The sequence below is a fragment of the Myzus persicae genome, unplaced genomic scaffold, assembly GCF_001856785.1.
Source record: "Myzus persicae strain clone G006 unplaced genomic scaffold, MPER_G0061.0, whole genome shotgun sequence".
In the NCBI taxonomy this organism is placed as follows: Eukaryota; Metazoa; Arthropoda; class Insecta; order Hemiptera; family Aphididae; genus Myzus; species Myzus persicae.
Window position 1 is genome coordinate 360314 of NW_019104133.1, and position 18096 is coordinate 378409.

The window sequence follows — 18096 nt, forward strand, 5'->3', positions numbered from 1 at the left end:
ACAAACACGTTTGTTTATGTATAATAATGGATGGTATATTAATATTTATACAGCACACATTTAAAAAATACCTATACATACAATTGCATACTGTGTCATTTTCTCGAATTTTAAATTTCAATATAAATACTATGGGAATTAGTTTGTTATCTGCATGACTGCTTTAGTCTAAAATCTCAATTTTACCTATATTTTTCCAATGGTACAGTTATATTTATTGTAAGTGTAGTATGTAAGTACACCGCTTGTATTATATTTACATCTATATTTTTGTCATTTGAATGTGAAAACTTTACTCTGTGTGACTGCGTCGTATAATATATAATATTCGTATGTATAAAAGTAAAATGTATGGACCGCTTGAATTTGTAGGTACTTTCTCATTACCATTAATTTCATCATAGTATATCAATATTTATGTTCGGACCTTGTGGTCCAAATAATTTGGTAAAAAAAATATGAAACCTTCGCTCGTATTTAAATACCAGACAATATATCGTTTATAGCTATACTTGCAGAATGACATATTATATCACCTTAATTTAAATATTTAATTTTTATAGAAAAATCAAACATGTTATTTATATATTATTATGTTCTTTAATTAAGTAGTATTATTATAGGTAACTGTAAACTGGCAAAAAATATTTGGCACTATTGCAACTAAACAAAAACTGGACCACGTTTAAGAGTTATATAAAGCTTAATAAACTGTTCTTAAAACCTTAGGCGAGATATTAAACCTTAACATATTATCTTTAAATTTTCCAAAATATATAAAATGGCAAAGTTATGTGAATAAAAATGCATCTAGAGAGGTGGCCAACGAAGCAATCGTCGATTCTGTGGGGCGTGCAAGGTTTTTTTGAAAGCAATTAAGCTTTTTTTCAAAAAAAATCAAAAGAAACTTCTGCGGACGACAATAATATTATCATAGTCGACTGAACAGTTCGATATGGAGAGTGGATACCTACTTCGATTTTTTTTCTGCAATCAGTATTTTCATTATTTAAGTATCTTAAGATTCCATCAACGACGATCGGAGTTCCGACGTCATTTGGAGACTGGATTTGTATACATTGTATGCTATATATAGTTAAGTACCTAAACTGGGAAAGTTTTCCATTTCATTATTTTATTTTATTTGTTATCATCGAATAAGCTCATTGTTCAAACTATCGTAACAGATTGCATATAGTAAAAAATGTTGAGAAAAAAAATTATAAACTCCGGTAATACCTATTAAATAATAAATTTATACACACTATGTATATTATAGTGCCTGAAGTAGGAACTTATCGAAAAACGCAGTTGTGTCCTTTAAATGCAATTGTGCTCTCGAGAAAACGGGTAATTATTTCCTACAGATCTCGAAATAATACCAGAGCGCGTGATATATATATTAATTCGGTGAACTATGCCTCAGTGGGGATATAATTAAATTCATCAAGCTATATATGATCCAATAACTCTGGTCCATCGGGCTCGTGTTTATAAATACTTACCAAAAATAGACCTGCGTGGTACAGCTTGGTTGCCGGTAGGCACATTGCGTTGGCACCAAACAGTTATAAATGTACCATTTTTCTACCGTTCAAACCGCTTTCGAAATAATTTTTTATTCGGCTTATTTTATAATGTATAGCATTATAGCTGCAGATAAGCACGCTATCGTGTATGCTTTTATACATACCTAAACGACATTTTGAATTTGATCGGAAATACCACATTAACTGCAGATGTGCGTATACATATTGCATACCAGCACGGAAGCTTAACAGAGACAAATTTTGTAATAGCAATTATACAATTAGAGGTATATACTATTCGTTTAACATTACATTTTTTAATGATGACTCGGAAAAGTTAATCTTTGCTCTTATGTAAGCATGAAACGTTCTTTAAAATTATAATTTAATTACTTTGCAAAAGTAATACATAAATATTTGATATAATTTATGCTTCGCATGACACAGTTTATACTAAAATTTTAAAATTTTAAGTAATCATTTTATTGGAAACCCTTGCAGTGAAACGTTTGCACATGTTTTGTGTTATTTTGGTTTCATTAGTTTATAGTAATTATTGTGATTCGTACGAGCATGTGCAGTACAATGATTACAAGGACATTGCTTAAAAATTAGATTTTAGACTTCAGAGTCTTAATTCAGAGGTTTGATACTGTAGGCTGCAAGATGCAGTATAATAACAAGACGTAACAAGATACACCCTACATTAAGTGGCGGGATATTATAGTGATGATGGGAAACTGAGGACTTTGGAAACTTCTGCTGCAGTTGTTTACTGTCGAGTCGTAGGTATAAATTCATGTTTGATTGAGCGTCTATATATATGTAGTTTATATTTCAAATAAAATACACAAATACGCAATCATTATATTATATTGCCTCGATACCTCGCCACTTCGACTGCGATCACACGCGAGTTCGGCTATTACACATTCCCATTTCCCATAAAATATAATTAATAGGTGCGTTGGTATGTTAAAGTCGTCTGCAAACGTATACGAAAACGAGTGGCTGTAATAACCGCGGAATAGACTCATATAATACTGTATAATAAATATTAATTATTCGAAAATAAAATACTTATGTAGGTACTTAATCCACTTTTTTAACGTTCAAAGTCGTTTAATCGTGTGTGTACACTTTTTAAACATACCTATATTTCAAACATATTTCTGCCAAATGCGATAGCCATGCCGCTGCAGCAGACCTGGATAGATGTCCGCTACCGGTCGGTTATTAGTTATTAATACTTATTACCCTTTTAAACATAGAAAATATAATAATTATCGACAAGTGACGACTTAAAACATAACAGTTACTACTGGCTTACTAGTATACTAGTAGTCGTATAATTCGTATATCGTCTCCACCCATGTTTTAAACGTATCGTCTCTGCTATTAAGCCGTTCGTTTGGGATGATATTCAAACCTCTGGAATTTATGGCCATTCGCCATGACTGATGAGAACTTATGTTTCCCAATCTTGGGCCTAAAATAACTCGTTTTAACCTACTTTTTTCCCTTTTTTTCGACTATCTAGCCAATTTTGTGTAAGAGCGTACAGAAAAAATCGAATTCATTTTAGCCACTCATTGTACAAAAAGGAAACAAACGAATTAATGTAAAAGCTGTGTATACGTAGGTATAGCGTTACCTATATACGTATAAATAAACAAGCATAATAAAACTGTACAATTTGCCATTTATTACGACGTGGGCTTAAATAATAATAACACATGTGCAGTGTTTATCGTGTATAAATAAATATAGTAATATAGGTATAGTAGGTATGTAATATACTAATATGTATATTGTATATTTGTACCGTGCTTTCCTAAAAGTGGTAAATAAAGACAATATACGAATACAATAGTTTTTTGCTCCTTTCCCGTGGTTTCTTTTGCGTATAATGTACTGAAATAACTACTTAGGTATAACCAATCAAAATCAACAGGGTGATTTTTCTCGTATAGTTTGTACATTCTCGCCCGAGTAGATTTTTAAGTAGATTATTATCAAACTTGTAAGGACTACGAACAATTTTTATTTTGAATTCAATTTGATATTTTTACTAAAATCGAAAAACATTTTTGCGGACTACACGACAAGACATTCAGCAGTCAGCTGCGTGTATAAAATAATAAATACCCAGGTGTACTTTATACTTTAATAACAATTTTAATTAATAATGATAATCATTTTTAAATATTCATTGCAAATCGAATGCATATGGTTTGTTCCCTGTTCGCCGACTCACAATTCGCCTACACCCAGGTTTTCGACCAAAAACCAGTTTTCAATAGTTTTTCAAAAAATCCCGATTCGTCGACAACGATGATAATATTGGCTACATGCCTCTTGGCATACCAATTTATACAATTAAGGTACTATCTATACTATTTAGATTTCTTTTTTTGTTAAACGCCTATCACACGAATATTGACATCGACAAATGTACATAAATTTATATATAGAATATAAATAACTGAAAAGTCCACTGGCCACTGCGGTTAAAATAAAAAATAAGATTTTAGTTCGTAATAATGTTCACAAGACAAACGGCTCCAAAAAAAAACACCCATCATTGTAAAATCAATACATTCAGAAAATAATTCGGAATCTAAAATGTGACATTATACACGTAGCCTAGGAGTAAATAAACTATACAGAAAAAACATTTTTAAATATTAATTAGAACAAAAATATTTTATTTGTCAGGTCTCTCTATTACACCATGTATACTTATAATAACATCATTTGGGGTTATTCACTCTTTCCAAATAAGAGTTCCGAGATATGAGCATAAATTGTATTATTGCTATTATTATAGTTTATAGTTAATAATTTTTATTTGTATAATTTATACTTATTTCAATAATAATATTAAAACGATGTGAATACTGACTGTCAGAGAATTGGGTGTCGGCGAGCTGAAATTACCACATAAACAGTAAACACTATAAATCAAAATTTAATATGAACACGTGTTTTCTGTATATAGATACATATACAAATATAGATACTTACACTGCGGTAGGTTGCAGGTATAGAGGTATTACCTGTATGTTAATCATTCACTTATATGTATTAAATATAACATATTATAAATACGTTTAAATAATATATTCATGAAGTTCCATAAATGGATTATTCATTCAAGTAATCAGTCATCATACAATTTAGCTACTAAGTTATTTATTCTATCATATTTTAATTTACTCCATATTAACCTCATAAAAATAATTTGTGGCTATTGTAAAAATATTTTTTCAGATTGTTTACAATTCTAAAAAAATTAAAAATTAAAATAATATGTATTTCAATATTTGTTTGATTATAAATTATAATAATACATACTACTAATACAACATACAAAATATTGTTATTCTTTGACAGTAGTCACACATACACATACACACACACACACAAACAATATTTTAATACAAATAAGAAAATTTACAATCTTTAACGTGTTCATTTGTACGTGATGCAAGGAGACGTTCAGCGAATCTACATCAGTTTAAAATAATTAGGTAAATATTATGTAAATTTTATACCTAATAATATTCAAAAATAAATATTATCATTACCTATTTTTTAAATTTATTGTCGAAACTAATTGCACAATATACCGTATGTCAGCGGAAACATAGTACACGTTATCACTCATTGCCCTGTAAGTAATTTTCAATTCTGTTTGCGGGACATTCAACTAGACTAATTGATCATACATTTCTAAGACTTACAATTTTTTTGACTTATATGCATTTTCGGATACGCAGCACAACTTCATTTTTTTTAAAAGACAACTCATATTTTGAATACAATTGATAATTTTTTTAAGTAATTTTGATTACCATCAACTTGTATTCTAATCACAAAATTAGCAAAGTTAGAGCTTGGGATAATTTTAAAAAATATATTAATTAACTATATAAATTTGATTTTTTTTAATTGTACGTCTTTTTTCTTTCTAATTTGCAAACAATAAAATAAAATACTAATTCATGAAAAGGAGTTCATTTATTTCTTTAATCATAGTAAGTTTTATTCTATCATGGTGTTTAGAAGGAAAAAATACAAAGGTATAGTTAACAAAAATAAAATTTAGATTATTCATTTATTTATTTTTTTAAATGTTACCTAGATCTAACTTTGTCAGTTTCGAATTTAGAATACAAGTTGATAGATCAAAATAACTTGAAAAAAACTACCAAAAATAATATTCAAATTAGGAGTTTCCCTTTAAACAAAATGAAGTTGTGCTGCGCATCCGAAAAATACATGAGTTAAAAAATTGTAAGTCATAGAAATGTATGATCCATTACTCATTAGTCAAATTGAATGTCCCACAACCAGAATTGAAAATGATGCATAGGGTAATGAGTGATAGAGTGTACGCTATTTCCGTGGACACACAGTATATATCACAAATTATTAAGAGGGGATGACTGAGGAATATTCCGAACCTGTGGTTTCCGTTGGATTTTACTATAGAATATATAGTTATATTTATATACGTATAGCCTATAATAATATGTATTAGGCATTAGCATGGATTATTAATAATAGTATTTAAGTATTTTTTTATAATCAATGGTTTAGACATGATTATTTATGTTTGATTTTAAAATGTATAGTCAAAATAGATTATCAAAACATTTCCATATGTTGAAAACAAAAATTTTGATAAATAAGTATTTTACATTTTTACCAAAGGCTTATCTGTGCATTTTGGTGGGTAGGTACTCGGCGTTGTCAGTAAGATTTTGCGTTAGTGCGTTAGTGCGGTCGGTACTCAATTGATCGTGGAAATTAAAATATTCTAAAAATAGATTTTACAAATTGTAATCCAATATTTTACCATTATGGACAAAATTAATCGTCACCAAATGACGTCACTATTCAGTGGAGATGTCGGATGCGAATTGGAAACAGTATAAATTATAAATTAGTATTTTATACCTACCTAAATGTCATATTTTTTGTTAGGCTAAAATGATTGTACATACATTTGAAAAGTTTAATTCTGGGGAGTATAAATAGTAAATAAATACATATTATACTAAATAATATATGTTGTAGTAGGCTGCACGATATGTAATAACACTTATAACTAATACCTAACTATTACTAATAAATAACAATACATTGGAACGATAGCAAAAAGCTATACCTACGCTTACTAGCTCATACGCTTAACCATAATACCTTATTTGTGTGTCCTTTTTTAAAAATAATATGTATAGGTCATCACGGTCGTTTTAGTGAACTAATACCTATAATAACATAACCCAGCCTTAATATATACCTATATGCATAACCATAATATATATATATATAGGTGTATATCTGCGAACGTGTAACATTATTATATATTTTATATATTATTATTATTATTATTATTATTGTACACGATACCCATAAAATGACCTCGTCGTTGCCGACGTGACATTCTGTTGTGGATTTACAAGTTGTCCGCATCGCATAGTGCTATCTGTATAATACATATATATATATTACATGTGATTTTCCAGAAATCATTTCCACCAGACAGCTTGTCCGCGTCCGATCAGATGATGGAAGAAAAAAAATATAATAATAATGATAAAGAAGAGAACTCAACTAATTCTAAACGTACGGTGTGCGACTAATTAATAATTCATCATTAGCAAGGATATATAGATTGCGAAGCTGACGCGAATTCTTACTCGTACGCGTATAATATGTTGCAGTAGCAGTGAGACGACGATAAGTCTGCCGGTGATGTGTCTTACCTAGTGCGATTTTTATTTTATTTATTTATTTTATTATTATTATTATTTTTTTTTTTACTAACATTTTTTCCTTCTTCCGTCAAATATGGCGATGCTTAGCGACCAACTGTCTGTCGATGTCAAGTATATTTTATGCGCGTACGTAGACTTCATGGAAAAATACGCGGGCCTATAAAACATCTCTCGAACAACCCCCTAGCCTTGAGCAAGACTTGAATTGATAATTTATAAGAAAAAAAAGCGCGCGCACTTATCTACACACATATACCTATATTTACTCGTTGTATATACTAGTATATATAATACACATACACACACACACATACATATATATTATATTATGTGTGATTGTTTTTAATACTCGACCTGGGAAAAAAAATCGCTTCTGAAAGGAATTCGCCGTGTTATTAACCACTGACTTATGGATTTCTTCAAATCTCCTTTTGACCATTAAAAAAAAATCAGCTGCAGCACGATACAACGATAAGCATGCAGCAGCTGTGAGCGGTATATATAATTATATTCTACGATATTTACTACATTGTCAACGGGCGGGAATTCTTGACTAATAAATGGCTAAATTCGTAAGAATTGTATATATAAGTACACCATTTATACTTATAGCTGTTAAATAGTGTTTATAAATCGATCATGTGTATAAGGTGTAAAGCCCAGGCCGGCTTGATGGCAGTGCCAGCTGTGCCATCGGCCATCGCACAGGTTAGGTTAGTTGGCGAAATTAACCTACCTATATACCTAAAGGACATTTATTGACGGTCGTTACATATTTTGAAGCTGATATCGTAACGATTAATCGGTATTGCAGTTATTAGGTACTTATTATTTATTAATTATAGCTAATATTATGTCATAATGCCATATAGGTAATACCTATATTATGATACAGTGCCAGTTTTTAAATAAATTTATTATATGATACCATGTATATTAATTGGTTAACTATTGGCTAGAATACATTGTTTTTATATGTATTCATACTCGGACGGGATGCCGCCGAGGCTACAAACCTATACACGACATTGCAAGTCATCAACACCCGAAAATCATTTTACACATAGCTGTATAGACCCGATAATCGCCAATCCAGCCCCGAGCTGTGCATATAATATTTACGCGGGTAGAGGTAATGAAACATAATATTTTTCATTCTTTAGCTGATAATTGAGTGCAAACCGTTTCGTCGCACTGCTTTTGTATTCTGTTTGGCGCATTTATGGTGCACATACTTACAAAATACTATACATTTAAATGCATAGGTTAAACTAAAATAAAAATTCCTCATAATTTACACACAGGTAATATTGACATTGAACGTATTGGTTTACACTTTTACGTGGGCCCCAGATAGTATCTCACATTCGAAAGACTAAATAGGTACACAGTGATTCTGCAGAGTTATAACTGTTATGTTAAGTTTTCTGGCACAAGTATACCGTGGTACCGATATAGGAAATTCGATCCTGAAGATTTTCGAAGAAAAATTACCTGTGGAATTTATGAACGTAGGTGTATAGGGGGGGGGGATAATGACCAGTTTACTGAGATTAAATAATAGTTTTAATTTAAATTGATCATTTCAGATGATTCTGTTTTGTCGACAGATGTTTTGAACGGAATGCATTTGTATACATATATATATATATATATATATTATATTTACCTGCCTACTATAGGCATAATAATTCTACCTTGAGTGAAAGTATTTATTGATTCTAAGGCCATTGTATAGATATCTTTATTCTGTATTTACTATTTAAAATGCTATAGTTCTGCACATAAGTCGCAAAATGGTAAATTATAATATAGTCGGTAGCTAAAATATATTATAATTGGTTGCCGTTCATGCGGAATATTTCAATTAAATATACTTGAATCGTCTGATTAATTAATGGGTGTGTGCAGTGTAGCGCAGGTTTTACAATTTTACTATTTAATTTGATTCGTTTGTATCAAATCATTCAAATATTAGTGCAAACAATATATTAGTTGACAAGTAATATTAACAAAACACATTTTTATCTAGTTAGTTCATATTTTTAATGTATACGGTAAAATCCTATTAAAATTTAAAACATACCAAATACACAATGGTCAAATTTCACTTTTAGTTGTATCTTGTTTATGAGCTTTCAGAATCTAATAAATGTAATATTTTTCACTTGTGTATATTCAGTAAATTATATTTTTAATTAAAGTTTTGTTTCAGTAGTAGCCAAAAAGTACATACAATGGAAGTAAATTGTAATATAAGCTGTATATTTTTAAAACTACGTTTTTTCTAAATATCATCAACATTTAAAGAATTTATATTCAGAAAACCTTAGTTATACAAATTATTTCAATAAATAATCTTAAGCTGTCAACTTGAATTTATATTAACTGTTTGGTAAATATGCCAAAACTTCTTCAAACCATAAATAGCTATAGAATAAATTACTCTTTTTAATGACTTACACTTACTGTCACTTTTCGGACTATCTTCTGCCATTTAGGTAAATAACATGCAAAATATACAGGATTCAATAATACAGCTCTAAATTATGTCTACAGTTACACTGACACATAATAGTAATGGATATTATTTTTGAAATTTATATGGATAATAACAAACAATAGTAATATTAGGTTAATGTAATATAACTAATGCCTAATATTAATTTATTGTTTTTACTTCATATTCAAATTTATGTTAATAAACATACATTTGATTTTGAAAAACAATAAAATAGATTCAAGGTTTGTTATTAGAATTAATTAAACTGTGTACGATAAATGTACTTATCTCGGAAGGTTTTATGTTAACTGCACACATATTCAGTTTAAAATGTTACCCACAGAAAATTGATATTCCAAAAACATACAATAGTGTGAATATCAATTAAGTAGGTAATTTTGAAATTAAATAATATTATTGTTTGAATTAAAATTATTTATTTCATTTTCTCAAAATTAATGAGTTTTATCATGGATTTGGTGATATTAGCCTTTAGATTTTCACTGTTATTATTTATATGCATTGGTGTATATTATATTGCTTGTTATATATTTTATTTCTAAATAAAAAAAAATTGTGTTAATTTGTCAATACTCAATAATATTAATCTACAACTAAAAACTACATACTTATGTTTATATAAGTACTTATAAATATCAACTGAGCAAGCTCACTCTACCCCATTTTTCTCTAGTAACAAATTTAATCAAATTCTAATTTTTGGAATTTCTAAGTATGGATATACCTATACGGCTATACCTACTTTCAGATCAACGTTTAAAACACCATTGAAGAAGTGTCCTACGGTGGTTCAAATTTCTTTTTTTTCAAATGATAATAACTTTTTTCTACTGTACATTTAAGAAGATGATTTTATTGAAAATTTTGATGGATCTAAATCGGAATTTAAAATTGAGTTTTTAAACTTTCTGTACTAAAGAATAAAGATAATAATAGTCCTTAATTATATTTATATGTAAAATATAATATAGATATAAAAATAAATTAGTCTAGTACCTACTAATTATGCGCAGGTAGTTTTTTTACTAACTATATACAATTTTAATAACTTAACCTAACTTATTATTATCAGTAGGTACCTACTATTAAAGCTTAATAACTCAGAAAATATTCATTTTAATTTCAATTTCTATACATCAACATTTAAAAAAAATAATTTCCAAATTCCTTAACAGTTCATAATAAGACATGCAGACATCCCACTTTCCACTGTAGATGGATACGTTGTAGGTATACATAATAGATAGGTACGTATATAATTTACTACATCACAATTTATAACTGCGTGGTCGAGTCGAAATAACCATTCAAAATATTCAAAACGCGAATAAAAGTTCTAAAAAATGTCAAATTGTTAGTCTTATAATATGTGAGAATATAATTGTTATGGTAAGAGTGGTAAGACTAACATATCGTTCCATGAGGATTTGTTAATATTTGCGGGTGAATATCCAATGTCTAACTTCAAATGCTCATCAAAAATGTATTCGACTTTCCGGTAATTTTTGTTTTTTTGTGAAATATAGGAAAACTTAGGAAGAATTCTTGTATTAAATTTTCAAATCTTAAATATATGTACATAACAAAGGAGTATCTATCATTTTTTCCTTACTTTGTTGTTTGTTCTTCCTGACGCTTTTGAAAACTATTGTGCATTTTTTACTTTTGACCACCCGAAGTACCAATCAGATTCACTTTCTTACCAGAAAAGATGATGAAGTATAAAATCGAAGCATTTTTACTACCTCGATAAAGGTGATAACAGACATAAAAAAGAGGATATAGATTGGTTTACATTTTTCTTTTTTTCTTTTCAAAAAACGCTATGTCGTTATTACTATAAGATTTGCTCAAAAAACTAACAAATCGCGTATGCTAAAAATAGTAAAAATACTAATTTAAACAAATGAAAAAATGTCCTAACTTAAAATTTTTAAATGAAAATAGAATCTGTATCAGATTTAGGTTTATTTGTCATAGGTATTTTTTTCACACTATTCAACTGTATAGTATTTATTTGTCATTATAGTTCTTGCAAATGCCCCCCCCCCCCACGGGTCTGGTTAATTTAAATATGTAAAGCCTCTACAAGTCAAAAACCAAAATTGAGCCTATACGCCCAAAAGGTATCAGTTTTATATTTTTAAGTTTTGATTCAAATCCAGAAATAAAAATCTTACATTCAAACTTCTATAGCTAAATCACTTTTTTTGTAAATGGAAACATGTCTATTCATTAATGAATCGCTAACTAGTAATTCTAATAGGATAATTTATAATAATTGTATGTCCAACACCACTCCAAATTATCACACTGCTTAATCCAATGCCTACCCTTGAACAGTTAGATATATATCCGTTTCAGATATTTTATGTAAGCATTATGTCAATAATCTGCATATTATCTACATCCATGCATTATACCTATTTATGTAATGATTAATATAACATATAGCTTACCTTCACGATCAAATTTTTATATAAGTGACGCTACTTGCGACTTGCCCATCTGCATACTTCATAGTTCATTGTTTTGAACATAATATGTATAATATTATGTTTTGACATTAAAAGAAAACACTTATATAGAAATGATATATATATAAGTATTGCATAATACATATATTGCATAATAATAATAGTAAGTCTCAGTGCATTATTTAAAACAATCGCCAATATGTATAATATGTATATGAATAATGTGTAATCTGTATTCATAGATGTCAACATTATGTTAATAGGTATCTATTATGGAGACATGGCCAACCCAAGGTATTATAGCTGCTAAGTTACTGGCCTATTAGATAAAACTATTTGTAAGTAAAATTTAAGAACTTAGTTCCAATTTGAGTGTTTAGCAACCAAACATTGAAACATCTATAAAATATAATGCTTGAGCCATGCATAAATTAACTTTTTGGAACCAAAAACGTAACGTAAAGCGAAATAATTGCAAATAGGTTTTGGGATAATATTTCAATTTTAGTGTGGTTTTTTTTTTCGTAGAGTCTTGCATACTTAAGCCGTTTTAAACGATATAATTTGTACGTATACACTAATTTGCATCGACGAGTGGCGACCAAATACGAAACATCAACTAGTCGCCCCCGGTCTGCAGGGGCAATCAACAAATGCAGCCGTGCAGACAACGACTCAGAAAGAAACGGCCAACTGGCAGCAACAAAGGCACAAACAAGGTGAACAGACAACAAATATTGAATTATTGTGTTGGTAATTATTATCCAGAGCTGGTCTGGTTCGGGAGTTTATTTATATTATTGTCGGTCGTTTTACAGCCTGTCCTGTCCCCTGCCGGCGTCGACCACAGGAACGCTGTGCGCCGTGTTGATTGTTTCGACGGTCCAACGTCCGCTGCGACTACCCACTAGTAGGTACCCGTTATTCGTGCAACATAAATATTTAATATTAATAAAATATTATATTGTCCTCATAGGTCAACGTCCAAAACTCGCGACGACCGGGCGCACAACTGATCGCGACTTCACTACTGCTCCGAAGACGCCATTATCGATATCATATTGTCGTCTGTTCGTGGTTCGACCGGAGTCTAGAAATTTTTCCGGAAATCACGTCGAACAATCGCCATGCAGTTTCAATTCAACAGCAACAATCACGTCGGGCAGGTGCTGAAGATCGACAACACGTTGACGGCCGATGGATACGAGAACAACCACGAGTGAGTATCAATAATATTCCGGAATATTTCGACGAATGCAAAAAGAACTACCCATAACCGTAGTCCGTAAGCTACAAGAGCTGAACCATATAATTTTTACTACTCTTGGAGTAAACGGTAGTAAAATACTGAAAAAATACTCTCGGTAAGTAAAAATGTTGATGGTATGGCGGACCATGGAACGGGCGTAGGTATCGCATATTATAATATTATTGTTGTCTCTGACTTGTCTTACTAACGCATAACATGGCAAATTTTAAGCTCAGACATAACCATTTTTTTTTAATACTACAGTGAATTATTTTTCAAATTTAAAGTTAAAAAGTACATTGTATCAAGGTGCTTCAAAATTGAAATATCATAAAACCCAACTTCTACGACGGAATAATGATGTATTTAGTAATTTTTACTTTTAAATTTTATAATAGGTAATAATTATAACATATAAATATAAAAATAACAGTCTAATGGATTTTTCTCGACGTACCATTTGCTATGTTATGCGTTAGTCAGACAAACACAACACAATAACACATACGATGTCCTATTATATTAGGTACATTTGAGTAATTTTAAATATTGATTGATATTCCTTAAATACGATGAAAACCAGTAGGTAAATTGTACGTATCACATACTTGATGCAAAATGATAAGCAATAAATATTTTTTTCAATAAAAAATGATTTCGAAAAAGACAATTTAGAAGATTATACTAGATATCTAATAGTAGTGTATTTATAATGTTAAATAAATATACCTGTAGTTACAAGAAATTCAATTTAAAAATAAGGGAAAAGTAGGTACCTAACAGCTTTGCTGTACAATTTAGGTGTCTAGTGTACCTCATCAGTGAGTAGTCCGCTGTAATGGATGTAAGTATTCAATTTTAATTAAATCATAAATCATTACATACGAAAAATGATTCTGAGTGGAGAGGGTCTATCAACCTAAATTATATATTTTAATGATATTATTTAAGTAATTAATATTGCTGTTTTAGAAATTTATTCTAAAATTACGGTAGGTTGAATTCACTTTTGCCGATAAGATTGCTTTGGAAAATGTCATTGTGTGTAGATTACACATTTAATAGTATACGTTAAAAGTTTCATCTTTACAGTGTAAACACGGTACACGTGTTTGTTTAAATATCTAATTTTGACGAAATTTTAACTAAAAATGTCTTCAAACAAGTGCGTGTACTTACGTCCTCTGTTCAATTAATCGTGAAACTTTAATTATTATTCTTAAATGAGGGTATAAAACTATGAAATAAAAAAGATTACCCCGCGTCACGACCGGCATCACCGTCGAATATTGGGTTTGTATAGGAAAAATAAAAATTGAAATTGAAATTAATTGATTATTATTATACAAAGACAAGACAAAGATTATTATTTATTACCGTTTATTACTAAAGAAACCATAGTGTAATGACGGCCGATAATTTTTTATTTTTCGTAACCTTTGCAAAGAACTCATTACAAAAAAATTACGATATATTTTTAGATTTTTCAGTTACGCTTGAACTCCGTGTAAAGATATTACAATTTTATGAATTTTTAAATACTTAATTTGTAAATGTTTGAAATGTTTACGAATATTGTCAAAATTCAACTTTAAACACTTTAACACTGATAATATTGTGACGGTATCCGGACAATTTCCCCCCATTTTTTCATAAATATAATAAGACAAAAAAATTGTATATAAGTAAAATAGGTTAAAAATGTCATTTTTTTTTTAAAATTATCTTTTGCTGAAAATAAATAATTTCTTATTAAATAATAAATAATAAACTTAAAAAAAAATGGGGGGGAAATGTCCGCATCGAATATATATTGGGGGGAAAATGTCCTACTACGCCAAAAACAATCGGGAGGAAACTGTCCGCCATTCATTGTGACAATGTATTTTAAGTTTTTTTAATTGATGCCTATATGAACAACTTTTAAGGAACCTTGTATTGAGTTTTTTACCAGATCAAACAAATCGTAAATATTAAATGACTGTTTTAATAGTTTCTCAGAAAGTCATAGATTTTGAAAATGTTATCCTAATATCATGTATAGAAAATGCTGATACAAACATTTGGTGAACATTTAAAGTACCTTCTACGTTTGTTTGTTTATTTGTTTTTAATTTAAACAGAAAATAAAATTAATTCAGTTACAAACAAGTTTTGAGTAAAAATTCACATTTTTCAAGCCCCTTTTTGTTTAAGTATTTTGTAAAATACTGGAAATTTTCAATTTTGACCTCTCAAAAATACTAACTAGATCCAATTTTTCTATCGGAAATCACCACCAAATTTTTTTTCCCCCTGTTAATTGTGTACACAATACACACACACAAAATATAAATACACCTAGTAAAATAAATATTCATGCACAATGCTCCATTCAGAAACTAAAGTTATCCACTTTGCCATGTCTCATTTCCAATAATAAATCTATGAAATATGAAGAACATCTAAAACCGTGGAGTAAATGGCAAATGCACTCTCTTGTCCCTCATTGTATCAACCAAATTATGCCATAGGTATAATGTATAACTTTCTTCAATTTTCCTGTAGTTAGTGAAAAGGCGTTTTCCTAATTGTCTAAACTGTCCGACAACGCCATATCACTTGAAGTATGTTTAATATTATAATATATTTTAAACTCGTATGGTTTTTTTATGTTTTGACAGTTTAAGAAACAATTTACGATTGATAATTGACGATATGGGAAAAGTGTCGGCCATGACTCAACATTTGGAGTCACCAATCACCAGTGCTGAAAAGCTTATTAATTCTGATCATGTTATTTACATGATGACCGAACAAAATACACCGGCGTAAGATACATTTTTGTTATACATGATAATTGGGGTTACTTTGGTAATTAAGCTCCAATATTTCAGTATGATTGACTTAATTGTGTTTGTGTAGAAATTTTGCTGTTATTGGATATTTGAAGATGGGTTGGAAAAAGTTGTTCCTTCACAACAACAAACAAGGTACCCGTTCGGAAACTTCGGTTTATTGTTTGTTGGATTTTTACATCCATGCATCTAAACAGCGTCAAGGTTACGGAAAACAACTAATTGGATACATGTTACAGGTAAAATAATCCTAACTTGATGTGTTATTAAAAATTAAAATAATTATTCAGTCACAATTTTTTTGGTTGTTATCAAACTAAAATTGTAATCTTATATTAATATAATATTATATAGGATATAAAATTACATCCCAAGCATTTGGTTATTGACAAGCCAACCACAAATCTATTGCAGTTCATGTGGAAACATTTTCAACTATCAAAATTGGTAACCCAGGAAAACAATTTTGCTGTCTACGAGGATTTCTTTGATGAATGTAAGTGTTCTATATTTGCGTATACATATTTTGCTCAACTTAATTGACTAAAAATGTAATATTTAATCATAAAATGTTAATTTATAGTGGACGAAAACCATGACAATACTGGAAACAGGTAAAATTGTATTCGATATAAATTTTAAATAGAAATTAATTATTTTTATGTGTTTATATAGAACATCAGGATATAATCGTCTACCAACATTTGGACGTCATGGAGCTCATAAACATCATGATTCAATGGGTGAAGTGAGTACTAACATAACAATTTTTAAATAATCATGAAAATAATTAATGTATTGATATTATTTACAGATCATACAAAGTACAGGGCCTTCTTCTTCTGTGATGCACGACTATAACAATGTCAACCATAACAACTTGTATGTTTATTTTAAAATCTATAATAATTTATTAATGAAATGTATAATTGTATCTGTACTTTAGTGCTCATCACCAGTTCAAAGAAGTGAAACCGCATACTGAACAAGCTTTAGGCTCACTTCAAATCAATAAGTATGGTGACTATGTAGAGAGAGATCTTAAATACCATCACAGCTCTACATAATGCAAACAACTATTAATTAAAGTTTAGAATCTTAAACTTAATCCACATTAGTATACAATTATAGATTCACACAATTGTACTCTATACATAATAGGCATATTGACATATTGTATTTAAATAATTACTATAGGTAATGGCTAAAATATTCATTATTTTTGTTTTTCTAAAATATTAATTGAATTTATGTCATTCTAATTCAACTTACATAATTTTTTAATTCATATTTTTCTTTCAAATCTTTTTTAATGCACTATTAATTATTATGACGAGTTTATAAGTTTTACTTTAATATATATTTACACTTGATAATTATATGGACTTTTACAATTATCTTAACATATTTTAATTTTGATTAATCCTTTTTAGTCTTTATTTTGATTCAGGGAGTGGCACAACCATCAGGAGGGTTGGAAGTGTTGATGACTGGGTCTGCTAATATATCTTGAAGGAGTCATGCTCAAACTTTAAACCAATAATAACTTATTTTCACATTTGATCACTAATTTCATAACAAATATAAAAATCATATCTGTGTAATAGAAAAAAAATCAAAAATATGGTATGAATTATGCAATGTAGAAAAAAAATATTAAAAAAATAGGACTATATTATACATTATATTTT

At 29.2% G+C, this 18096-nt stretch overlaps 1 protein-coding gene across 3 annotated transcripts; it reads left to right on the forward strand.

Moving 5' to 3' along the window:
• Positions 1-12940: 12940 nt before the first annotated feature.
• Positions 12941-17629, forward strand: LOC111039098 (alpha-tubulin N-acetyltransferase 1-like). Of its 3 annotated transcripts, none has more exons than XM_022322419.1 (10): positions 12941-13038; positions 13138-13229; positions 13296-13538; positions 16232-16378; positions 16473-16644; positions 16760-16901; positions 16989-17019; positions 17081-17153; positions 17220-17287; positions 17352-17629. In XM_022322419.1, exons 3-10 carry the CDS (start codon positions 13447-13449, stop codon positions 17470-17472), a joined length of 846 nt encoding a protein of 281 aa, XP_022178111.1. In that variant the 5' UTR covers positions 12941-13038; positions 13138-13229; positions 13296-13446; the 3' UTR covers positions 17473-17629. The 3 variants fall into 3 exon arrangements, with proteins under 3 accessions (XP_022178111.1, XP_022178112.1, XP_022178110.1); XM_022322420.1 differs by having other exon boundaries at positions 12944-13072; positions 13138-13233; XM_022322418.1 differs by having other exon boundaries at positions 12944-13072.
• The last annotated feature ends 467 nt before the right edge of the window (positions 17630-18096 follow it).

Excerpts from the sequence above, each read along its gene's own strand:
- LOC111039098 (XM_022322419.1), top strand. The coding sequence starts at position 13,447 with ATGCAGTTTCAATTCAACAGCAACAATCACGTCGGGCAGGTGCTGAAG. Across the intron at positions 16,902-16,988 it reads CGAGGATTTCTTTGATGAAT|TGGACGAAAACCATGACAAT; the intron begins GTAAGTGTTCTA and ends GTTAATTTATAG. Across the intron at positions 17,020-17,080 it reads CATGACAATACTGGAAACAG|AACATCAGGATATAATCGTC; the intron begins GTAAAATTGTAT and ends GTGTTTATATAG.